The sequence below is a fragment of the Fonsecaea multimorphosa genome (assembly GCF_000836435.1).
Source record: "Fonsecaea multimorphosa CBS 102226 unplaced genomic scaffold supercont1.9, whole genome shotgun sequence".
NCBI lineage: Eukaryota > Fungi > Ascomycota > Eurotiomycetes > Chaetothyriales > Herpotrichiellaceae > Fonsecaea > Fonsecaea multimorphosa.
The window spans coordinates 993,648-1,018,392 of record NW_015971643.1 but is presented as its reverse complement, the minus strand read 5'-3'; the positions used below and the strand labels follow the sequence as shown (position 1 = coordinate 1,018,392).

The 24,745-nt window shown below is 52.8% G+C and overlaps 8 protein-coding genes across 8 annotated transcripts; 6 read left to right on the top strand and 2 right to left on the bottom strand.

The window, feature by feature from the left end:
* Positions 1 to 413: 413 nt before the first annotated feature.
* Positions 414 to 2,712, top strand: Z520_05526 (uncharacterized protein; the record flags this gene model as incomplete). The annotated part of the gene is made up of 4 exons (XM_016776029.1): positions 414 to 619; positions 697 to 1,483; positions 1,603 to 1,806; positions 1,882 to 2,712. The coding sequence occupies 4 exons, from the start codon at positions 414 to 416 to the stop codon at positions 2,710 to 2,712; spliced, it is 2,028 nt and encodes a 675-aa protein (XP_016633188.1).
* Positions 2,713 to 3,925: 1,213 nt separating this feature from the next.
* Z520_05525 (uncharacterized protein) lies at positions 3,926 to 5,858 on the bottom strand (the record flags this gene model as incomplete). The annotated part of the gene is made up of 5 exons (XM_016776028.1): positions 3,926 to 4,327; positions 4,419 to 4,840; positions 4,906 to 5,116; positions 5,173 to 5,636; positions 5,708 to 5,858. 5 exons carry the CDS (start codon positions 5,856 to 5,858, stop codon positions 3,926 to 3,928), a joined length of 1,650 nt encoding a protein of 549 aa, XP_016633187.1.
* A 1,177-nt stretch (positions 5,859 to 7,035) lies between these two features.
* Positions 7,036 to 9,267, top strand: Z520_05524 (uncharacterized protein; the record flags this gene model as incomplete). Its single annotated transcript, XM_016776027.1, has 1 exon — positions 7,036 to 9,267. One exon carries the CDS (start codon positions 7,036 to 7,038, stop codon positions 9,265 to 9,267), a length of 2,232 nt encoding a protein of 743 aa, XP_016633186.1.
* Positions 9,268 to 10,135: 868 nt separating this feature from the next.
* Z520_05523 (uncharacterized protein) lies at positions 10,136 to 11,932 on the top strand (the record flags this gene model as incomplete). The annotated part of the gene is made up of 3 exons (XM_016776026.1): positions 10,136 to 10,255; positions 10,319 to 10,554; positions 10,606 to 11,932. 3 exons carry the CDS (start codon positions 10,136 to 10,138, stop codon positions 11,930 to 11,932), a joined length of 1,683 nt encoding a protein of 560 aa, XP_016633185.1.
* Positions 11,933 to 13,262: 1,330 nt separating this feature from the next.
* Positions 13,263 to 15,041, top strand: Z520_05522 (uncharacterized protein; the record flags this gene model as incomplete). Its single annotated transcript, XM_016776025.1, has 2 exons — positions 13,263 to 14,672; positions 14,865 to 15,041. The coding sequence occupies 2 exons, from the start codon at positions 13,263 to 13,265 to the stop codon at positions 15,039 to 15,041; spliced, it is 1,587 nt and encodes a 528-aa protein (XP_016633184.1).
* Positions 15,042 to 15,834: 793 nt separating this feature from the next.
* On the bottom strand, positions 15,835 to 16,316 carry Z520_05521 (uncharacterized protein; the record flags this gene model as incomplete). The annotated part of the gene is made up of 2 exons (XM_016776024.1): positions 15,835 to 16,148; positions 16,211 to 16,316. 2 exons carry the CDS (start codon positions 16,314 to 16,316, stop codon positions 15,835 to 15,837), a joined length of 420 nt encoding a protein of 139 aa, XP_016633183.1.
* A 649-nt stretch (positions 16,317 to 16,965) lies between these two features.
* On the top strand, positions 16,966 to 18,336 carry Z520_05520 (uncharacterized protein; the record flags this gene model as incomplete). Its single annotated transcript, XM_016776023.1, has 1 exon — positions 16,966 to 18,336. The coding sequence occupies one exon, from the start codon at positions 16,966 to 16,968 to the stop codon at positions 18,334 to 18,336; it is 1,371 nt and encodes a 456-aa protein (XP_016633182.1).
* Positions 18,337 to 20,709: 2,373 nt separating this feature from the next.
* Z520_05519 (uncharacterized protein) lies at positions 20,710 to 23,220 on the top strand (the record flags this gene model as incomplete). Its single annotated transcript, XM_016776022.1, has 1 exon — positions 20,710 to 23,220. The coding sequence occupies one exon, from the start codon at positions 20,710 to 20,712 to the stop codon at positions 23,218 to 23,220; it is 2,511 nt and encodes an 836-aa protein (XP_016633181.1).
* Positions 23,221 to 24,745: the final 1,525 nt, after the last annotated feature.

The window sequence follows — 24,745 nt, the reverse complement described above, 5'->3', positions numbered from 1 at the left end:
TTCGACAAATGTAGATGCAGTCTCGTTCGACAAATGTAGATGCAGTCTCGTTCGACAAATGTAGATGCAGTAACAATCATACAAACCCTTCTATTTGAGCCTCTCAAACCTTTTCCTCGTTGCAAGCGGCCTCGAAACGCGATTAGTCTTGTCTTCTCGTAATCCCTCGCACTTGAGAAAGTCCCAGAGGTTTACGCTGCTTGAAGATGCCGTCGCAATTCGCAGCCCTTCTGGACCTCGGCATCGAATCCCCACTCCCCAGATGAAGCAAGTCCAGACGCACAACCCACCCCTCTTCACAACTCCATGGACAAAGAACATGCGATATTCTTGCGGACGAGCCACAAGAGATGTTATCTCAGCAGCAAGAGAGACCAGGCCAAGTACCAGTACCGAGACAGACAAGCCCGTTCATGGACCTAGGCAGCATCTCTCGCCGACGGCCTCGCACTCGCGCCCGGGTCGTCTGCGTGGCATGCCACTCTCGCAAGGTAAGCGGCAGGTCCGTTCGAGGGAGGGAAAATTCCATTGACATTTTCGCCATCAAGGTGAAATGTGACCTACAACAGCAGCCTGGAGGGACCTGTGGTAACTGCCAGCGTCTGGGTCAACGATGCCGGTAAGCACCCAAGTGGTGGGAGAGCTGTCTGCCATATTTGACGATCGGCCTGACCGTTGTGATTGAATCGTCAATAGAACTCGCGAGCTCAGCCGTCCCATTCCAAGGGCTTCAGCGCCTTTCTCGGCGGCAAATCTCAAAGGGTCATTCTCGCCTCGTCGTCGATGGCCTGAGATTCGAGAATCGCCAAACGACGCCCTTCACCGAAACCGCCGTGTCAGCAGAGGAGGCGAAGAGCAAGAACCAGGTGATGATGATTATGATGATGACGGTGGCGGCGGAGGCGAAGGCGCCTTGACACCCACCAACCTGGCCGACATGAGAGAATCCATCGTTCCTTATGCTTCGCGTTCATCGCTGACCGACCCATACCGGACCACAGTCTCACGTACGTTGCAGGCCGATTACCTAAATCTATGCGGAGCGCTGGATTTACCGTCGCCACTCATGGAAGAAGCACTCCAAGATAATTACTTTGAACATGTCTATCGACGTTGTGCGGTGGTTGACCGGATCCATCTATCACAGAAGCCTTCGGTTCTCCTGCTTCAAGCTGTCTGCTTGACCGGGTCCTCAATGCGGCAAATGGGTCCCGAATACTTTTCAACCTGCGAACTCCTCTACATCAAGGTGAAGACTCTGCTCATAACCAACCACGAGAAGGATCTGCGCACCATCCTGCAGTCTCTATGTCTGGTCTCCTGTTGGAACACGACGCCCATGCAGGTCGTCAGCATGGAGAGCGCCTATCACTGGCTCAGCATCGCCATCAGATTGTTATTTCAAGCCGGTCTCCATCGCGAAGAAACTTATGTGACTGCTAAAGAACCAAGGGTGTTGCGCCGGATAGCATGGTATATCTATGTAAGTACTTAGACCAGATGAAGCTCGTAACGGGCGCTCCATCTGCTTCATTTCTTTTTTCTCGTTTTCTGTTTGGAGTATCATGTCAAAGCCCAGGCTGACCATCCCATCACATGCAGACCATGGAAAAGTCGTACTCATGCGGCCTCGGATTGCCCTGCATGATCAGACCCTGCGATTTTCATGTTCGGCCGCTGGCGCCCGAGGACTTCGATAATTTCGACGAGAAATCCCAGCTCTTTGTTGAGTTGAACAAGGTCAACTCCCTTAGGGCGAGAATGCTCGAGGTACACTGGCGAAAAGGTGAAAATGACTGTGCCGAGGTGGGTTGGTGCGAATCAGAGACTCCGTTTCCTACCTCATTGTACATGGACGTATGTTGATGTATACGAGTGCAGGCCGCGTATGATATTCTGCGCTCACTGCGAGAATGGATTGATCAGCTCCCGGACCAATTCCGTCTGTACCGCGGCAACGATCCCAAACGACACTATCGACGAGCAGTCTACGAGCTCCACATCCACTACTTTGTGGTCATCGCCACGTTTTTCCACCTCTGCGGCTACGCTGTGCGAGCTTCCATCGCCAACCCTGCTGCACTGGTCGCTTCCTCCTGCATGGCCAGGCTCTACGAAGAAGTCCTTTACCGTGAGGAGCTCGGACTCTTCCTACCCATCCACAATTGGTACTTATCGATAGCATGTCTGCCACAGATCCATGCACTGTCCGGAAGTCGCCACGCAGACGCCACATCTGAAGAAGAATTGGGCATCCTGCGCAGAGGACTGCAAACCATGGCAATCAAGTGGCCGCAAGCAAACAATTTGCGAACCAGTATAGATCGTCTCTACGAGAGGAGGGTGTCGAATTTCCAACCCAACAGCTATCAAAATCAAACCCGAGTGTCTGACGATAGGGATCCGGACGGTCGCTCGGAATGCACTCACGACGGCGTCGTCGTCGACAACAGCAGCAGTGTCCTGAACAGATTGGTCTGTGATTTGTTCCCTTTCCCCACGTCCATTTCTCCCAGGATGGACATCTTTGAAGCGATAGAGCCAATCATATCGGGCCCCGAGGGAGCTACGGAGACCACGGTTCCTGCCGCCTGGGACGAAGACTATCAATTCGACTGGACCTTGAATCTCTTATTCGATCCGGACAGTCTTACAGACGGATACGTGCCCTCATCAAGCATGCAAAATTTTGGCAAAGGTCTGGCCTTCTGATATTGACGAGCGCGATGGGATAAACCTTGAGATTTATGACGAATCTGGACAAACCGAGTGTGTTTCCCCATCGGCACAGAGCAAGAGAATGGAGGGCGAAATTGCACACTATTTTTCAATTTCTTTTTCGACAGAGGAAGCACCGATGCACATTATACCTTATCAGCAAGAGGAACGGAGTGGGTGGATGGCTAGTGGAAAGAGACGCAGTTCCCAGAGTGCCCAAGTAGAGCCTTAAGAGATAAGGGAATTGATGCCACTCGTTGACACGCCCCTCCGTGCTTGGGATCTCGTCACCTCGAGCCTCAAATGAGGGAGCTGTTTTGTCGCGACACTTACCACCTTCAATTTACTCCCGATGAATCTTGCACCATGGAATTAAACCTTCCGCAAGGCATGGCAAGATCGCGAAAGATACCAAGAAGGGCAATAGTCTGCAGAGCTAGAGAATAGATTCATTTGGGGTTTTGCAGCTCGGTAAGCCCTTCGGTAGGCCACTCGGTGCCTGTGCCGGTTTCCGAAGGTATTCTAACTACGTGTGTGCGGAGATCATCCTCAATGCTTTCCACTCCATTGCCATCTTGAGCAAACGCCAATTGTCCCACACTATTCGAAGGTAGGAAAGGCAAAGAATTACTGCCTGGGAAGTACGGCACATTGTCGCCACGACAGTAACAAGCATACCGAAGACGCGGGCCGGATTCCAACGGCAAAAAGGTGCTTCCCGCGCTGGGTAATCTTTTCGAGGAATCCAACTAATCTGCGTACTTACTGAGGTTTGGTCGGCACAGATTTTGCGGTCTGTTGCTTCTCTGAGCTGTGTCAATGGAAAAGCTGTACGTAACATCATCATGGGAGTATGCGAAGACCAGGAGTGCGGTGGTTCTTCTCCTCTAGATTAAACCTCAGATTAAGAATGGGGGTCCAGGTTGAGTAAATCGCAGAAATCTTTACCCAACGCAGGTTCCCTATTCGTACTTTTTATTAATTACCGATAGCCATCATTTCCCAACTTGTCCAGAGAACTGACAAACTATCATGTTCTGACAACTCAATAGCTCCGACAATTCCTCCCACTCCGAGTATAGCCGGCCTCAGTGTCGCTCTCAGAAGCTTAAATTTCGCAATGATGAGCACAACGACTTTTACAAGTCCTTCTGCCGAGTGTCAGAGCACTTCCACTGTGTTGACCGTGGAGTGGTCCGAATGCACCTTAGGTCCAATGGCTCCAGTGGCCTCTGTAACCGAAGCTTTGGTCCGTGCCTTGTTGCTCTCTCAACTCGAGCCGTGGTTCTGCTGCGCCGAAGACATTGGCATCCTGTGGACCCTCGGCCTCGCGAATATATCCTAGCTCGCAAGATGTGAAGGCAACCTTCGGCTGGTTCTTGTAGAAGGCGTCGAAGTCAGGGTGCAACGCATCCTTCAAGGTCGCGACATCTCCGCGGGAGTGCAGCGCGTCCCAGGGCTTGAGGCAGCTCTCGGTCTTGCACGATTTGAGCACCATCATCAAGGCGTCCAGGCGATGAACGATCTGGTCGAACGGACGACCTCTAAGACTGTAGGCCGAAGATACGGCTTGATCGTCGAACAGGTTCACCAGTTGACCGGGGTCATGCTATAAATCTGGTGTCAGTATCTGTAATAATGTGGTTGTTGGGGGTCAGTGAACCAGAGAGGGAGAGCGAGGAGAAAACTGGGAGCCTTACGATCGAGTCATAGAACTCGCGTTCCCCAGTACAATGGACGGAATAGTAAAGACTATACCCGTCACCTATCAAGCGGAGGCCTTTGTATGTGTTGTTCCTAACCGCCCCTTCAAAGCCCCACTCGGGATTGTAGTCGTCGGTGTACTTGCCCATAGTCCCCTCTGGGACAGCCCGACCCCAGAATTCGATGTTGACATGTTCCCAATTCGAGGTGTCCTGTACAGTCTCCTCTGCAGAAAGGGGGATCGGACGTCCGTCGAAGTCTTCACGCGACTGTCCTGCTAGTTGGAGAATGGTTGGAGACAAGTCTGTGTGCGATGTCACGGCCTTGGTCACCCGGCCAGCTGCGACGCCTGGTCCTCTGACAGCCAGCGGGATATGGATGTCGGTGTCGTAGCCACATTCTTTCCCGGGGTGCAGACCTGTTTTTTTTGGCTTCAATTAGCCATTGCTTTGTTATCGAATTCAGGCTAAAGACGCAACCTACGATGTTGCGAGATGTGATATCCGTTGTCGGTTGTATAAAAGATGTAGGTATTGTCCAGAACTCCTTTCTCCTCCAGCATCTTGACCAAGTTCTCAATCATCTCGTCCACGGGCTGCAGAGACCGCAGGCGTGCACGCTGATACTCATCGTTGTAAGCGATCACGGTATCGTTCAAGAGCGGCAAGTTCTTGACCCAAGAGACCCCTCCTTGCTGGTGCCCAGGCCGTTAGCATGACAGGTATTCACTGTGCCTCATCATCCACTTACCTTCTCAGGATTGAAATTCTTGTCGCGTGGTATTTTGTAATCCTTGAAGAGGTGTGCGTGCCGTTTAGCATATCTGGGAGCGCTGATCTCCCACCCACCCTCTAAGCGGACGTTGCCATGCGACGCAACGGGAGCAACGGTCAACATCCAGGGCTCTTTGTGCTGCATGGCTTCGTTCAGGAACCCGTATGCTTTCTGTGCTATAACGTCCGGGCTATACTGTCCTTCGTAGTTGACAGGGGGCTCGTTGTTCCGTGTCATTCGGGAGTGGTAGTATTCGTACGTATACGGGTCAAGCAGGAAATCGCTGCCATTGAAGCCTCTGGCGCGAGGCTTGTCGTAGTTGTCGATATGATGGTGGTTCCAGAGTTTTCCGGTATAGTAAGTATTATAGCCTGCATTCTGCATCCACAGCGGCAGGTAGTCATCGTTGATGCCCTCTCTCAAGATCTTTGGCCATCCGCCTAAGTTTGTAACGGTGTAAGCTTTTGGGGATCGCGTCAAAACAAAAAAATGAATCTTGTCCTTGACGTACCGTATGGAGGAAACACATCTGTCACATTTGTGTTATGGGCTGCTCTGCCCGTCCACAGAGTGACGCGGGATGGACAACAGAGTGCCACAGTGCAGAAGTGATTGCTGTAGAGAGTTCCTTCATTGAGTATATACTTTTGTAGAAGAGGCATGTGTTGCTATCTCCCTCATTAGTCCGCGATACTCTTCTTCATGATGATGATTCCCATATGCTGTGGTCCTACAATTGATTCCATGTGCCAGTCTTGATCATCAGTCAAGATGAAGAGTATATTGGGCTTACTAGCTGATGCTGCAGCAGAAGCAGTCGCCCATGTCGCCACCCCACCCAGTATCACTGACTTGAAGAAATGCATTTCTCTGCCAAATTTGAGTTAGGTCGCCTTAATATGGAAGAGCTCCTTGGAAGCACCAGGGAGGTGCGTCGCCCTTTCATATGTACGGATTTGAGCCACTGGTAGGACTAGAGGCCCTGAGCCACCGACTTACCCCGTTGTCCAGCGTGCTGTATCTCTCCAGGTTTCCCCACATTGACGTTGAATATGGAGCTTGGATCTAACCAGTTTGCGACTCTCTAGCTCCCTCTGCATGCAATGCCACTTCCCGAAGGCCTTACCGAGCACTACCGACGGCGAGCACTGCCGACGGCGAGCTTTGATGTTCGACTCTGTTAGTACTTGAAAAGGACCGGGAATAAGTAGGTGGGTTCAGATCGAGCGGCTCGAGTTAGCCGTAGCCGGGCCCGAATACTTCGACACCGAGTGAATGATTCTTAAAAGAGCGCGTTGAAGAAAATGCCTCGAACGCGGATGGCGCGTTTCTCCTTGTGACAGCTCGAAGCAGAGAGCACCAGGAGAGGTGACATTGAGCTGCGGATAAGTGGATAAGCGGATAAGCACACATCTCCTCGACGACGGGTGTTGTAGCTGTGGTTGATGCAGAACTCTTGTAGCATTCTTCTACTTACTTAGGTACCTAGGTAGGTACCCTGAAACCCTTTACTACTTTGTCACCCTTCGCACCCAGTTGTAGGGCTGAGGGACCCCGACATGCCCAGCAACTGCGATTGGTGGGAAGGCGGCACAGCTTTCCGCGAGCTTGGCAACCTTGGGAGTGAACTTGGACGATGACGATGGAGCTGCAGGCTGCAACTCCGCAGTTTGGAACTTGAACCTCACATCACCATTGCATCGTGCATTGTACAAGCTTTTCCAAGGGAAATGGCTGCCTCCCAGGTTTTCTCCCACCTTCACGCAGCTCCCTCTCCGCGACGTTGAGTGATCAAGCCTTCAGCCACAACTGCGTCCTCCTCAAACCGCAGCAGCTATCATGGCCTTCCTTGCCCGATGCTGTGGCTTCGGCCGCAAACGAGGGGAAGATACTGACCCCCTGCTGCCTCGCTATGAAGACGACACGGCTCGCCAGCGAGCTCTTCACCAGAAGCTGCACACCTATCAGATGCTGAGAGCCCTCTCCAAAGGTTACATGCCCTCCACCGAGCAGACCATCGTCAACCTGCGCACCCTCCTTGCTGCAGACATCCTCAACCCAAACAACAAGGAATTGAGCGAGTCAGGCCGAGCACTCATCCGGAATTGTCGAACTTGGATCAAGCTGTTCATTGAAATTCTGAAGAACAAGAATGATCAGGACCAGATTCAGGACTTCATCTGGTACACAACAAAATCTCGAATCTCGTTGGACGTTGATGACATTTCTCATTCAGCCTCCAAAGTCAAAGCCAGGGCAGATGCTCGTGCTGCTTACGAAAGCTTCCGCACGGTTGGCAGTTTGCTTCTGACGAATGCCGATTTCAGACTGTTTGTCAATGATGTTGCCACAATTGGAAGGGAGGTCCTGGCAGATACTGCGTTTTCCCTGTCTTCCGCAGCCGAGAAGGCCGGCAAACAACTCGAGCTCTCAGAAGAGGAACAACAGACCGTAGCGAAACCTGGAGCCGATGAAGACGCCTTGCCGTCCAAGCAGGAATTGGAAGAGAATGCAGAAGAGACATCAAAGGTGATCGGCTCGGAGCTAGCAAAAGTTGGAAAGGACGCGGTCGAAAGTGCCAAGGAGAATTTTGCCGGTTCTCAAAAAGACACCCTGCTTTACCGTCTAAAGCAGGCAATTCTTCGACTGAGAAGCCGGACCGACTACCATGACTCGGTGTCGACCATCTCAAAATTGATTCAGCGCTATGCTGTGGCGTACTCTCGGATAGCAGATACCGCCGTCGCTGCGGCACAAGAGGACATCCACACCAATCCAGCGTTGGACCGTGCCGTGCACAATTTCTGGAGCTTTGTTAGCAGCTTCGGCGACCCCAACGCATGGAAGCAGTTGGAGCAGGACTTCAACAAGGTCATGAGCCACGCAAAGGCAGACCCTCAATTCGAGAACTTCATGGTCGAAGTGGGCAACGCGGTGCAACGAATGCTCACTGATCCGGAATTCTTCGACAATGTGGACCAGAAGCTCGACGAGCTCAAAGAGAAGTCTGCTAAGTTGGGCAACGAAGGCGAATTCAGGACGGATTTCGACAAAATGCTGAGACAAGCACAGGTCACCATAACCTCTGTGATGGAAGACAAGGATGTCAACGGGCTGTTGCTGGCGACAAAGCGAATTTATACCATTCTGACGCCTCCGAACATGGTCACTAATCCTGACCTCATCACCGACGCTATTCATATTTTCCTGCCTCTGCTCATCCGGAGCATTCAATATATCCCAATCCCTCGAGTGGAGGTCAGCGTTCCGGAAATGGATCTTCTTCTCGAAAATCTTGTTCTTGAGCCCGGCCGAAACGTCAACTCGACCTCTTTTCTTCCCTACCGTCTCCTCGTTTCAACCAAGAATGACCTCGAAATCCGCAAGACGCACTCCAAAAAGACGATTTCCAGCACCAAGTCCGTCGTCACCATCTCCATCAATGGGCTCAGCGTCGCAGCTCAAGACCTCGGCTTTTGGATCCGGGGCCATGCCGGTCTCGTTCATTTTGCCGATGAAGGCATTGCTAGCTTCTTCCTTGATGAACGCGGCATCGACGTCTCTCTTGACATGGAGATCGGTCGCGAGAAGCTTGAACAAATTCTCACTCTGCGGGGCGTGAGAGTTCACATTCACAAGCTTGATTATAACCTCCGCCAGTCCAAATTATCCTGGCTAGGCTGGCTGTTCAAACCCTTGCTAAAACACCTGGTCAGACGCTCGCTGGAAAAGGCACTTGCCGAGAACATAGTCAAGGCCTTGCGAGCCGCAAACCGTGAGCTTGTTTTTGCCCGAGAGCGACTTCGTGCCACTCGCATTGCAGATCCACAAGACGTCGTTACGTTCTTGAAGGCCGTGATGGCGAGGTTGACGCCAGAAGAGGACCCAGATCTGTATACGAGAATCGGCGTGGACGCTCCGAAGCAGGGTGTTTTCAGAGGAGTGTATACACCGGGAAGTATTGTCAAATTGTGGCACGAGGAGGCCTTAAGGGCAGAAGAGGCTGTACAGGATGGGGAAGAGAGAGGTGGTGGCTGGAGGAACGACATCTTCGATACACCTGTTATGTGATGTGTGGCTTGTTGTTTTGGTACGAAGGACGCCGCCGATGGGTCTACTGTCTCGCATCATCTTCTCGTAAATGAAGGGTTCCCCGTTGTTGAGAGGAATGTGTTGTGGTTGCTAGGACTGGGATCTCGTTTGGGGAGGCCAGTTATGTGCTAAGCAAAAGGTGTCTTGGTCCATCCGCGTGGTGGTGGCTTCCATAGTGTCGTACGCTTCGATGCAATAATTACTGCTAATCAATTCCACACTGGTACCTACCTACCTAGGTATTTGCATCGAAGGCATGAACGTACGAAGTTAGACCTGAGCAAGTCTCTTGGTAAGTTACGCTGCTTTTATGCTCGGCACCCACTCGGGTTCTGCCGAGGTTTCGTTGCCGTGCCCTGAGCAGCACCTCCTCTCATATCATCTACAGCTTTCGTCTGGCTGTCTAGCCCTGCCGAGGTTGTTTGTGTGCAAGGAGCCTGATGCGGGTAGTGGGCATAAACCCCTGCTCAACGTCAAAGAGCCTGCACGAGTGGGAGGAGAAGTTCCCAATCCAGAGCCTCCCCGTGAAGAGAGCCCACCGGGGTTCCTGATGGCGAGCGATGGATACCAACCAGTACCCCGCTGGTGCCACCTCACGGCTACAGTTGATTCGCGATCTCGCTACCTAGGGACTACCAAGGTATGTTAGCGTGAGGAGTTGAACATGACGATGCTAGTGTATGCCGCCTGCCGTGCGAGAAAGACCGAACAGCTTGGAACTGCGGAGAAGACGTCTGGTGGTCTGTTTGGTATTTGTGGGTGGTATAAAGACTACAGGAATGCTCGAGAGTGCAACTCATTATGCTTCTACAGGTGCATCCGTGAAGAGTTACGGAGAGGTACAAAAATGTTCGCAAACACTCTTACGGTCTTCTCGATCTGCCTACTCCTGTGTGCCCTGCTGGGACGAGCACAGTCCTCTGGATCATCGTGCCCCTCAGAAGGTGCCACAGAATGGAGCTTAGAGGTACGATCCTGCTCTCCTGTCGATCCCGCGCGATGTTGAATACATTGACATCCTCAATAATAGTACGGCATCCCCCTTCTCGCCTATGAAAAAGGGTTCGGAGGACTGTTGAAAGCAGGCCTGGGAGCAAACCAACTCGCTCCAAGCTCTACATTGGCGACTCCCCAGTCTACAGCAGTTGTCAAACCGAACCGAGATACCCTCTATGCCAGCGTCTTTTACGACCTATCGAGCCAGGACCTTGTGGTGGATGTTCCGGAAGTCAACGACCGCTATTATGCTGTCTCTTTTTACACACCGTATGCCAGCATTCATCTGCATTGCTATTCCTGCTAATCATGTTCTCTCAGGTACGGGGACAATTATATCAACCTGGGTCCAGTTGGCGGTAATCCGGCTGGCAAGTATCTCCTAACCCTGGCGCCTTCCAGCAGTGCCATGGGGACTTTCTCGAATTCCAGTGGCAATGATGGCTATATGGGTACCGTGAACTCTCCCACCACTTTTGGTATCGTTCTGTATCGAATTCTCGTCAGGAATGCAACCAGCGACGTATCTGTCGTGAGCGAAATCCTAAAAAGCTACACCATTACGCCGATATCTCGCAATGCATCGATGGTCGGCCCAGCGCTCGACAGTGCCATATTCGCAAACCTACCAAATTCGACGGCGCAGAGCGTGATGGAGCTAGACGCACGTTTCGAGCCCGTCTCTCCTTACAATGCTACCGGCGGCAAGTCCCCTCTCACCACATCCAACTTCACTCAGGCCGGTATCTCAGGCGGCACGTACACGGCACCACAATGCGTCAATATGACCTCGGCATGGATGGCAGCCCAAGCCGCGGTACAGTCGTTCCCTCGCGTGAATGGGAGCGTGCTGAATATGGGTAATGGGTGGGCTATCAACAACCCGGAATTCTCTGGGATATACGGCGCCAACATTGTGGCTCGCGCCTATATTGCTCAATTCGGGTATCTGATGCTTCAGCCTTCGCAAGCGATCTACCCTTCCTTCGCAGGAAACCTCAGCCTAATGGCCAACGAATCCTATGTTCTAAGATTCTCCGGCAAGCCACCTCTGACGAAGCTCGGGTTTTGGAGTGTTACCATGTACAATGCCGCTGGCTATCTCGTGGACAATTCCATCAACAGATACTCTCTAGGCGACCGCGACAACCTGACTTATTCGGATGGCACTCCTGTGTATGGGCCAGGCAGTGACACCGCGGTGGACAAGCCATTCGATATCCTCGTCCAGGCGGAGCAGCCACCAAGCAATTGGACGTCCAACTGGCTGCCCTCTCCTTCAGAACCAGGTCCTTTCGTCCTCTTGCTGCGGTGGTATGTGCCTGCACCGGGGCTTTCGAATGGAAGCTATGTCTATCCCGTTGTAACTAAAGGGGGCGCCATTACCGGGAACTTGGAGTTGCAGCCTTCGCCATCTCCAGCTGTCTCACCGTCTGCGGCGTCTGCAGCGCCTTCATCGGCATCTGGAACAGCTTCTGCGAGCGCGAGCGCCTCCGCAGCCTCTACCTCGGCGTCATCTTCCAGTTCCCCCTCGTCGGCTGCAGCGCCTCGACTAAATCCCCTGACAAGATATTCTGAAACGGGTGGGAAGACAGAGCAAGTCTTGATGCTGCTTGGCGGAATCGGATATCTTGGTCTGCTGCTCTGATCAGGGAAGGTTGAAATTGGGTTGGTGTGATCATTTATCGCGGCCTAGGCTTACTACGAGTCTTGGAATTATAAAAGTCATTTCGGGCCGTCTCCAGAATCCTCTTCCACGGTGACTACCGTACACTTTGCGCTCTTGCTATGCATGAAAGAGGCCAAAAGATCAGTCGTTAGATGTCCCTGAGAAGGTTTGCTCACATACTGCTACCGAAAATGGCGAGCTTATGCATTACCCTATCGTGTATGCTGTCCTCAATAGTGTCATTCCTCCCTACCTCCGGTGCCACCCGCCGAAATCTGATGACAGATCAAAGAGGGCGTGAGCTGTGAGAGAAGAGGTCGTACGATCCTGCTGGGATGGTGGCGATTGTCCCCACGATCGAGCTCTGCGCGGCGACAGCCCGAGGGCGTTTCTGAGCTCGTAGGATCCGGGAATTCTCTTGGACGCCTCAGGCCTTCGACTCCGTCATCCGCTTCTGTTCAATGCGACACTGACTCGAAATGGCAGCCGGGTGTGTCTCCAAGCCGTTTTAAAGCAGATGAAAGGAGCAGATGTACCAGTACAGTAGGAAGGTGGTCCATGGATGTTGACGTGAGTACCTAGCTCGCTGGGTACCTAGGTATGCAATACTAATAGGGAGTGCAGACAACAACAAGGCCAACCCTGGGCATGACAACGGCCAAAAGCCTTGGCTGCTATTTTGCTGCACGTTGCGCACAACCACGACATTTCTATTCCTGTCACCCAATTGACTCAACGCATGAGGTTATACAAGGATTCTATCTTTTCACCTTTCGCGTACTACAAGCTCGGGATATCTGGGATGCTAACTTAAGCTTAACCCTTAGCCCTTACCACAGACACGAGGCAAACGAGATCCAAGACGTCGACGAAAGCCACAAGTGGGTGAAAAGCCTATCTACAACCAATCACCAATCATCACCCTATCTTCCTGTCGGTCTCTGCACAGTTCTGACTGTTTATATTTGATATCCGCTTCATGAAAGATACGTGTCATGACATTCGTAAGATCCAGGTCTATCTCCAGCTTCCTGAATCGGACTCGCGGACGCGAGCTTTGGTTCCAGCCTGGTGGCTGGTGGCTCCCCCAGGCCCTTATCGACCACCTCCTCGTTTCGCGTGATGATGCATTGTGTTTCTCACATATTATGGCTTCAATCCCCTGTATTATTACTTGTCTCTCTTCGCCTTTTACATACTTCTTCCCTGTATATCCTCCTATTCTTTCTGACGCGGTGCAACCGGGACTGAATTTTGTGTGATACATGTCTTTCGGGGCCACGACATTGTACTCGACGTCTACAGGAAAATGGACGAAGTGAAAGATGAGAAGCCGACAGAAAACCCCGAGGGGCCTCTTGCTTCCGGCGAGCAACGAATTGTGATATCCATGGACGGAGAGATTGTCAACGCCTCTGGCCACGTCGACCAGCTGCATCGCCAGTATGGTTTCTTGAGTATTCTGGGTCTCGCATTGACGGTCGACAATGCTTGGGTCGCTCTGGGGACATCGCTCGCCGTCTCCATCTACAACGGAGGCGCTCCCGGGGTGATTTGGGAACTGTGGATTGCAGCCTTCTACTACAGCTTCATCAACGCGTCCATCGCCGAGTTCGCGTCCTCGGTGCCGTCCTCGGGGGGCGTCTATCACTGGGCGACCATCACGGCGGGACCCAAATGGGGACGTCCCGTAGGGTTCTTCGCCGGTTCCCTGAACTATTTCGGCTGGCTCTTTGACCTGGCGTCCATCGCGTACATCATGTCGGAGCTGTGCGTGCAAATGTACTTTTTGTACCACCCGGACTATGTCATTCAGCCGTGGAATCTCTTCGTGGGCCTGCTGTGCATCATCGTCCTGTGTCTGACGGTCACCATCTTTTTCAACAACACCCTGGCATACCTTCAGCATTTCGGCTTGTTCATCGTCACGGTGGGCGGCATCATCACCATCATTGTCCTCGCGGGGATGCCGTCGACCCATGCCTCCAACCGATTCGTCTGGACGGACTTCCAGAACAACACGGGTTGGAGCGGCGGAGTGGCTTTCTTGACCGGCGTCCTCAACGGGGCGTTCACCATCGGAACGGCCGACGGCGTGACGCACATGGCTGAAGAGCTCCCCAACCCCAAACGCGACTTGCCCAAGGCCATCTTCGCGCAGATCGGCCTCGGGTTTCTCTACGCCTGGTGCTTCGCCATCGCCCTGTTCTACGGCGTCAACGACCTCGCCGCGGTGCAGAACAGCAACGGGTCCTTCCCGCTCGCGCAGGCCTACTCGCAAGCGACCGGCAGCCGCGCGGCGACCTTCGGCCTGCTCTTCATCATCTTCCTGTCCCTCGTGCCCTGTCTGATCGGGACCTTTTTGACCGTCGGACGCACCTGGTGGGCTCTGGCCCGCGACAACGCGACCCCGTTTTCGGGCTTCTTCTCGCACGTCAACGAACGGCTGAGCTGTCCCATCGAAGCCACCCTCTTGACGGGGTTGTTGACCGTCGGCCTCTGCGCCATCACGCTCGGCAGCAAGACGGCCTTCAACGACCTGGCGGGCTCCTTCGTCGTGCTCAGCAGCGTCTCGTACGTCGTCACCATCCTCCCCAACATGATCACCCGGCGGCAGTACATGCCCGTGGGGCCCTTCCACCTGGGCAAATTCGGGTATCTGATAAACGGGTTGGCCGTGCTGTTCATCATCTTATTTGACACCTTTTACTGCTTTCCGGTAAGTCTTGTTTGTTTGTCTGTCCCACCAACATTATCCCCAATCCCTTTTTTTCCAGTCTCTTTTTCTCTCCCCCTTCTTTCCAAAACATGTTTTTCTTCTCTCCTTCCTTCCCTCCCCTCCCCCCCCCCAATATCATTACTTTTTTTTTACCCTGAAGATTTTTTAACTCTTTTTCTCCCGTCAAAATAGTACGCTCTCCCCACCACCGTGGCCACCATGAACTACAACTCGGTCATTTTGGCGGGCGTGGTCGCCCTCACGACCTTTTGGTGGTTCGTCCACGCCATCCGCAAGTACGAGGGCCCCAACGTGGGCAAGATGGTCCAGGCCAACATAATGGAGGCGCGCAGGGCGTCAAAGGTATAGAAAACTACCTCTGTGTGTATGTAGAGATTAGACAGGCTGGTATGGGTGTATTTGATAGGATACGATATGATTCCAGACTTTTGAAATCTTTTTTCGAGAATTGGAGAAAACGTGGAAAAGAAAGACAAGTTCGATTGATAATTCTTTTTTGTTTTTACGCCATTGCGCTTCTAGAAGCCGTTTGGCAACTGGTTCTCCGGTCCGGTATGGAGACGTATAGCGTGAACTTCCGCCGTTTCTTGGATGCTACGTCATTCTGCACTGGTTGACGGACTCGTCTGGGGGTGGATATGTATAGATATTGCAGCGCAGGGTAGCCAAGCGGGCGGAGGGGCAAGCAAGAAAGCAACATGGGGAGTAATGAATATTGGGCAAGTGTTACAAGACCGAGCAAACTACTGCAAAGATAACCTATGCTGTAATTACTACGCCGGAGATACGTGGACGTGTTACGGTGGAGCTGTTCGACGTGTACTTGATCGGATTTCAATAGCATCGCTTTTCCGAAATGCTATTCTACCATGTCTAGCCCAATGGCAGTATTGAGAATAGTCCGCCACTTCAAGAGGGATTCCTTTGGCGCAGCTGTATGTACATAACATCGAAAGTAGTGACGTGATCTAGATTCCAGTCCAGTGCCACCAGGAGAGGAGAGCTAGAAACAGCACGACCCATGCATGATCAGATCTACCAGGGCCTGCTGACCACGACATATGTTTTGGTGGCCGTTGATACCAGTTAAGAACATCTTCGTAGTAAGATAGACCCCGTCTTAACCGGTCCAGCAACTGTCCTATGACTTGGTGTTCTTTTGCATGCCCGTTTTCTGGCCCGGGTGAGGGTCAATGTCGCTTCCTTTGGTCGGGTGGACGCTCTCGGGGAGGGCCTTTTCCAGGGCCTCTGGGGCGGCTTTCTGGACGAATTCGGGAACGATACTGGGACCCGTGGCGTGGCTCTTCCAACTGGTCTCTTTGTTGTGGGGGTCGATGTCGCTGCCTTTGGTGGGATGCACGCCCTCAGGAAGGGCCTTTTCTAGTGTCTCCGGAGCCGCTTTCTGTACGGGTTCGGGCACCACGCTCTCGTCCGTGGCGTGGCTCTTGCCATCCACTGCATCCGTCCTGTCAGCCCTGGGTTTTGCGTCAACAACCACATAGAAGGTCGGTCGGTACCTGGATTGTTGGCTTGACGTTGACCGCTAGCCATGAATGTCCGGCTCAGTGTCCTGGTTCCACCGACACGAGGAATGACGCGTTGGAGAACGTGGATTCGCTGCATTTTTGCTGTTCGTGTGCGATATAGAGTACAAACTTGGAAAAGAGACTCGTTGGCCACCCCTACTCATCCGAATCCAGGAGCTTGATATAATCTGGGGTCTGTGCCTGAAAGCAAAGTCATGACATCAACCTGTTAAGTGGTGATTCATCAAACCTAATTCACATTTCGGCCATCTGCCCCGAGCGCATCGAATCTCGATGAATAGATCGACTGCGAAATCCTTCTGACGAGTGACGGACGAATTCAAATTGGTCCTCAAGGTATTGGTACATAGGGAGATGACTATTGGTGACTTTTCCATGTTGTGGGGGACATTCGAGGAACTGAAGCTTGTCACCACTCGAGAGGGTCGCACGATGAGGGTTTCACTCCTCAATCGTGTTCGGAACCACAGGATGCCGCCGCTACTGCACTGAGAGAAAGCACTTACCTTGGTTGCACAACCCGGGAACGATGAAGTCGTGCGGAAGGAACATCCAGCGTGTGTACAGGACTCACACTGTAAGACTCGGAATGTAAAGCCTTGGATGATGGATGTTCGGGTAAACGTCGGTGGGTCAACTCTCCAATTTCCCCGAAGCAACAATTTTTCAACGGCTCTCTTGTACAACTGTGTAAGTCTTGCCCTTGGACTCACCCGTCCACGTCGATGCTTTATGGTCCTGGCCACTCGAGAGTCCTGTACAAACTATGTCGACGAACTGTCTGCAGCTTCGCGCCACGGCGCAGCCTCCTTACCCTTGCGATTGAGTCCTCCTGCGACGACACCTGCGTTGCCATCCTTTCAAAATGTACAACGACGAATGAGCCGCATCAAGTGAAGGCACGGCTGCTTTTTAATGAGAAGATCACCGCCAAAAACACCGGCAAAGGCGGCATCCTCCCTACAGAGGCGCTAGAGAGTCACCAAGCGAACCTCTCGAAAGTGCTGGAGAATGCGCTCCCATCTTTACCGGCCGCCAGCGACTCGCTCCCCAACGCAAAGAAAATATGGCTCCGGGATGGCGCGCCGAAGCGAAAGCCTGACTTCATATCGGTGACGAGGGGACCCGGAATGTCAGCTAATCTTGGTGTTGGGTTGGCCACGGCCAAGGGCCTTGCGACTGCGTGGCAGATACCAATGGTCGGGGTCCACCATATGCAAGCCCACGCTCTCACCCCAAGGCTTGTCAATGCGATGGCAGAAAAGCATCGCCCCGTACACGCAGCTCTCAAACCATCGTTTCCATTCTTGACACTGTTGGTTAGTGGCGGACACACAATGCTACTCTACTCAAAAGGTCTGGTAGACCACAAGATCTTGGCTACAACTACCGACACAGCCATTGGCGATGAGTTGGACAAGTGCGGACGCCTCATCCTCCCTCAAGAACTGCAGCAGAGCACCCCGGATACCGCGTTCGGAAAGTACCTCTCAACATACGCCTTCAAGGCCCCGGAAGAGTTCAAGTCCTGGCATGTGCCTCGAACGCGCGTTGAAGAGGTCAATCAGCCAACGAACGAGTTCGGATGGAGGTTGACTACTCCCATGTCTCAAAACAGAGACCTGGCCTTTAGTTTCTCGGGCATTGCGAGCCAGATCAAGAGGCTTATACTTGCACGTGGAGCCGAAACTGGTCCTATGGAGGAACAGGAGCGCATCTTATTAGCCCAGTCAGCCCTCGGCACAGCGTTCGAACATCTGGGCTCGCGAACCATCATTGCATTGGAATCCCTCCGAGCAGAGGGTGTCGAAATCTCCACGCTCGTGGTGAGTGGAGGCGTTGCGGCCAACGATTTCCTGCGCCACTATCTGCGGAGACTTTTGGATTTGCGTTCTTTTGAGCGGATGAGCCTGATCTTTCCACCCGTCGAGCTTTGCACGGACAATGCTGCTATGATTGGTTGGGCGGGTATGGAGATGTTCGAGGCTGGGTATACAACGGACCTTAGCTGTGCCCCGGTGAAGAAATGGACCATGGACAGCCAAGGGCGAGATGGAGGAATCCTGGGTATTGGAGGCTGGATAAAGGCCCCGTAGTCCTTTGTAGCGAATGAACATCCGAAGAGATTGCCATATCGACAAAACGAGCCTGACGTTCTGTCTCCCCGCGAGAACAACACTATCCGTGCACCAATGTTCTCCTTACTCTCGTCCAAAATCCAAAACTTCCCGAGGGTCATGGTCATCTGCATTGATCAGGTGATTGCGTGGCAGTGACACACGCCGAGACGCGTAGATAGAGGCTCCAACTTCGGAGAGCGGGGTGCATGATTGGCCCAGAATACGAGGCCTTGCAGCAAGGATGGTGACAATCGATCACCCCATGAGTCACTTTGCTGAAGAAGGAAATGCTGCATTCGGTCCTTTGGACGGGCACTCTCCTTGTGGAGTCGGGGATTGTTGCAACAATAGTGCAGAAGACGCCACTCTTTTTCGACTCGATGTTTCTCATAGGGCCTCCCGAGATAACCAGGACTTATGCAGGGTCACAAAAGATGCCAGAGTCTTGTTTTGCAGAGGCATGCGTCATGAACACATGGGACGCCTGAAGTTCCTTGCATCCGGTGCATATCAGCCAATCGCCCGAGTCGAGGACGCGGTTTTGCTGCATTCACCGGTTTGCTTCGCTTCGTGTCTAGTCGAGTCCTGTGGACTTGTGATCCAGGCACGAATGGATATCCATCACCCAAAAGTGGACAGAGTGGCGACTTTTACCAAAAGTCCATAAGGAATTCATGCATCAGTCCATGAGGGGAATACAGGCCAGAGACCCATTGAAAGCTCGCGTCGAAGCTTGTCTGTATGCACTGCCACGGCCACTACGAGGTACATACCTGGCTTGCGGACTGTCTCATCCTACACTACTCGTATGCCGGATCTCTCGGCAGGACGAGTTTCTTTGGACGAGGACTGTACAATTAGGAGAGCAAGGACTGTCCGCGGACCCGATGAATTCACGGGTTGGCATGTGGGAGCATCATTGAGATCCCGACTTGACCATCAGTGGAAGAAGGGGAACCGATGGCATGATAAGATCACAAATCATCCAGGGCGAAGAGGTGCAACGGGCTGATTTCGTGCCGGCTCCGTCTCTTGGCAGGGCTGACTCGGACTTGTCCTCAAATTGATTAGATAAGCCATAGCGTGAGCTGCCAATATGTCATCCGTCATCGATGAGACTTCCAGACTGGGTAGGGGTCAGAGACATGGTGGATTGTCTCCTCCTGAGGCTCTTGAGCATGAGAGAAACAAGAGTCCCGGCTCATCATGCATGAGATAGAAACAGACTCGTGAGGACCAGAAATATGGATTGGACGCACCCGCGGATGATGGGCAAGAGTTACGGCCGACGAACAGGGATGTTAAAGACCGAGTCGTGGATGATCAGGGCACCAGGGCACCAGGGCACCACCGGGGCATCTCCAGGGCCCGTCAACCCAGTAGTTTACCAGCGGGGTGCCAGACTGCCAGTGTAAAAGCCGCCCAAGTGGCCTCCCAAGTGGCCGCCCAAGCACACCACTGGGGCACTGGGGCACAGCGCTTGCCCGCGCCACACTGGAAGGGCAGGGAAGCGAATAGAGCCCCCTTCCTCTCACCCAATAACATCTCAGCGGTGGATGCCCCCCTGGTCGTGCCAAGCAGGCAACAGCGAACTTGGATTCAAACATCATCAGCGCAACGGGCTTCACATTCGACTCACACTTCTTCCTCTCGATCGCGACCTCTTTTGCCTGAATCCCTCCATTCTCCCTCCCTCCCAACCCAATCCTGCCGACTCGGCTACACCACCGAGAGAGACCTCCTGAACTCGCCACTTTGGCCTCAGGTTGTCTTCTCCATCTACCGAGACCCTCTATCTCACTGCCACCCGAACCTCACTTCACCTCCATTTGGCACAAATTGTACGGCTGCGTTTTTGTAAAGGAACACTTGTGCACGCCTAGGAACCTCCTCCTTATTAGGCTGTGAGCCCAACAAGTTCCCCACGTACTGGTGTCGCTGTATATCACCCGTCCGCTGCTTCCGAGGCCTTCCAACGACCGGTATATACCCAGCCCGCCGTGTACCACGCTCGACCTGCGCCCGATTCGAGAGGCCACATTGTATTCAGACCAACTCTACAAAATAGACGGGACCGGCGTCCTCCCGACTGGATCTCATTGGTACCAACTGGAAAAGAAGGATCAACGACGCGGCAACTGTGAGTAAAAGACGACTTTGGTTTCCATACATCTTCAGTCTTCGGTTTATATCTTTTTGAGGGGTTATTGGCACGGGTGAGTCATATGCGACGGGGAATGATCCAAATCGACCAATCGACCGCGTGCTAAACTTCGGGCTAGCGCTTTGGGCGTGTCATCTGCGTCTTCTCGCAGCCTTGGTTCATCCAACCTTTTACATATACCAACCATGGCGTCCTCTACCACCATGCCTCCTCCTCCCACTCCTTTTGCTCATCGCCGTACTCCTCGACTCATCACCAAGGGTCTCTCTGCGTCTTCTCCCACTTCGTCAGAGTCATCAGCATGCATCTTGCATAAGATGTCCCTGTCCAAGGGCGCCACTTTCCACTACTCGTCCTCGCCGGCCACTGAGGATGACCCAGTGCTCAGCATTCCACACCTGACTCGTCGCTCTCCAACATGCTCTCAGTCGACTCTCACTAGCTGGCTCTCCGAAAAGGAAGACGTTGCCCAGTCTATCGCAGACTTCGAACAAACCTTCTCTGGCGCCCGGGGCCGAAAGACATCCAGCCGTCGTCGCTCCACCCAACCGCTTGATCAACAGGTCTGGGTCCGCCGCGTCACGCTACCTTCAGACGAAGGGTTGGGCTCATCCATCAGCCCCGCAAGTGACAAAGGCCTAGCCAAGACATTCGAAAGAGCTTTGGATTTGTTGTCGAATAAGGACAGTGGGCTGGGTACTTCCATCAGTGACTCAGCCGAGAAAGTCGTGGGAACCGCCGCCGAAGACGACGGTCTTGCACAAGCAATTCAAGGTTGGATTGCCCGCTGCATGTTGATGTGTGAAGACAGTGTTAACCAACCTCCTGCAGTAGCTGACTCTCCAGACGCGACAACTCGACGCACTAGGCAGCGAGGCAGTCTCCCCTCATCTAGGACTTCCAGCACAGTTACCCGATCCGCTGTCACGCAGAGCATCGCTCCGCCTACCTTTCGACCTGCCTTGCGTCACCCCGCATTGAGTCCTTCCGCACGGAAGAAGATCAAGGACTATATAATCACCCCTATCCTTCGAGAAGACCGATTCGAGGACTTCCATCCTCTGGTCACTGCTCTTGGATCCAAAAACAACAAGGCTGTCAGATGCTTGCGTGACCTTGAACAAAGCCTCATCTTCCAACCACTGGTAAGCACCCTCACTGTCGAGTGCCTGACACAGTCTGACATCGACCACAAGACACTTGCCATCTCCAGGCAATTGTATCGCATCTTTGGCGAGTTCACGATCCAACTTGTTGTCGATACCTATCAGCATCTTGCTGAGTCTGAACAACGTCGTGCTGCCGACCGCCCGTACGACAACGGTTACTTCCTTGACCTGGTCCAACAAGTCAACCGACTAGCTGCGCATATCGGCTCTTCCAGTCGCGCTCAGCAGGCGGGCACTGCTGAGGAAGACGACGACATGGCTCCCTCCATCGATGACGAGGTCACCCTTGAGGGTGGCCTTGGTGAGACTGGCAATGAGGCTGAGCTCGTTCGCTGGAAGAACGGCAAGGGGTACTCTCTCCGGACTGGTTTGCCCTATGTGCCCACTCCTGGAGTCAAGAGAGCAAGCAGTGAGGCTCTCGATGAAGATGTGGCACGCTCCATGGCTCGCAGAAAGAAGGGCTACATCCCGGAGATTGTCGAGATGAAATGCTCCGACCCTACCTGTGACAAGATCTTCAACAGGAAGTGTGATCTGGCTAAGCACGAGAAGACTCATTCTCGTCCTTTCAAATGTCCTGAGACGAGCTGCAAGTACCACGAGCTTGGCCTTCCAACTGAGAAGGAACGTGAACGGCATATCAACGACCGTCATTCCAAGAATCCTGTCTTCTATAAGTGCGATTTCTGTGAGTTCCGAACCAAGCGTGAGAGCAACTGCAAGCAGCATCAGGAGAAGAAGCATGGTTGGCACTATGAGCGTGCCAAGGGCAAAGACAAGGCTGTCACCAAAATGACGCCGGCGCAGACCCCACGGACTCCCAGCATGGATTACTCCCCAAGCCCAGCGGTCTCCATCAGAACTTGGGACGACGCAAGCTCGGTTGCAGGCAGCATTGCTGGAAGCATGCCAGGCAGCTCTTCCATGACTCCATTCGAGCAGCCCGTCAACGCTTTCGACAATTTCAATTCCACGCCGGTCACCTACTCCAACCCGATCTTCCCACGAAATCCCCCAGCAGCACCATACAACCCAGCGGGTGATGATTTCGACTTCAATGCCCCCTTCCAGAGCACTTACCAGCCTGCTCAGTATCCCAACATGATGACTACGCCTATCACACCGACATACAGCAACATCACCGAACCGTCTCCATACAACACGGCAATGGACATCACATTGGATTGCAACAACCAGACTTCTTGGAATCAGGGGTTACCGACGCCGAGCTCTTATTTCCAGCCCAACTCGCGCAACCCATCCATCTCCGAGCATTCTCCTATGATTGCTGGTCCTTCAGGACAGTCATTCAATGACGCCCCATTGATTGGCTCGGACCCGGAGTTCCTTCAGAATGACTTCTCCCTCTTCGGAGGTGAAGGGAGCAATGCCTTTTCCAACCCGGCTGCCGCCACGGCGACTTTGTTCCCTGGTGGACCGGAGGCCTTTGCTACACTCGACAATGATCCCATGTTCGACCAGCCGTGGAACGATAGCGATTTCATCGACTACGACATGATCAACTAGACGTCACCGGGAAGAATCCTTGGAGGATTCACAGGGGAGAAGGCGGCAAAGAGGCACTGCATGCCGCCATGTACACTTTAGCAATGGTTTCGTGAAGCGAAGTTCTGTTCTATTCTGGAAGACCTCTTACTTCCACTACCTACTCCACCCATCAACAAACAACAAAAAAAGATGCAGGTGTTGAGACAAGAGTGAGGCGGGTGAAGATTGATGACTTGAATAATTGATGATGACATGATGATATTGGTCGAGTTCATTTCCTAACTCAATTCTATTACTGTAGAACGAGGAGGAACTAGACTTTGAAGTCGAGGCGAAACAACCAGATTCGCCCCTGGAGAAGCCAACATTGGCAATTGCGAGCAGGAGGTCAGAAGGGAAAGACTGCTTCAATCAATCAATCAATCCACATTTTGTGCTGGTTTCAGATTATGATTCAATAGCTCTTTGGCTATGGAGAATGGAGAATCGGTCAGCAATGACATTGATAGAGACAGAAATACAAAATCATCTCCTTCAACCCATCTTCCCTGCTTCTTCTAACTTGTGTTCTCTCTTCCACACTTTAGTTCTGGGGACATGTACATCTCGCTTCTGGAGCCCAAGCCTCGTTGGTGATTAGCAGGCGGCATGTTGTCCTCAGCTGCGCGCCGATACTTTGTTCGATCCGATGATGGGATGGATGACTCACACTGTATCTTGTCTTGGATCTGTCGTCTATGATGACTTCATGGCAGTTCTTGTTTTTTCCACATCGACTTCTGTTCGACGTAGTGTCCGCCCTGCTTTACCGTCGACGCTCCCACCGCCGGACTCGACTCGACTCGCCCCTCGATTCCACTCCCCTTCTTTCCTTCTTCTTCGTCCGTCTATATATGGGCCGGATGACTTTTGTAACTCTTAATACACTCCCATACTTCCCCTATCTTGGACCCCGTCGTATAGGAGTAAGATAACGAATAATAAGTTAACCTACGGAAAGAAAAATTTAAGTACCTTTCCCCCCTCCGTCCTCCGTCTTCCGTAACCTGTATTATATCTGTACACGGAATACCGAGTACCTAAGTTATTACAGCCTTGTGGGAGACCAGAGGCTGGTGGCCGTGGACTCGGCCTTCCAGCCCCCTTCCCCTTCTCTCCCCTCCCCACCCGCCGCCCCAGGGGACCGGGGTGTATGGGTATCGGTATCGGTATGGGTATGGTGGCGTGGTCTTGGTCTCAGAAAAAGCAACTCTGCCCTTATGCACGATGCACATAGGTAGGTAATACCTAATTACCTAGCTAGCTGGATTACCTGGGTTACCTAGGTCGCGCTCACCTTAGAACTAAGGTACCGAGTTCCTCGAGGCTGCTGCTTTGATTACTTTCCCGGGAGACGCCCCCACCACCACCACCACTACTACTATTACTCCAGGACGAGGAGGAGAGTCCGGGTTCTGGGGCTGGGGCTGGGGCTGGAACTGGTCCGGTCCGGTCCCTCTCCGCAGAAGAAACCAGAGTAGGTAAGTATGGGGGGTCGAGCGGG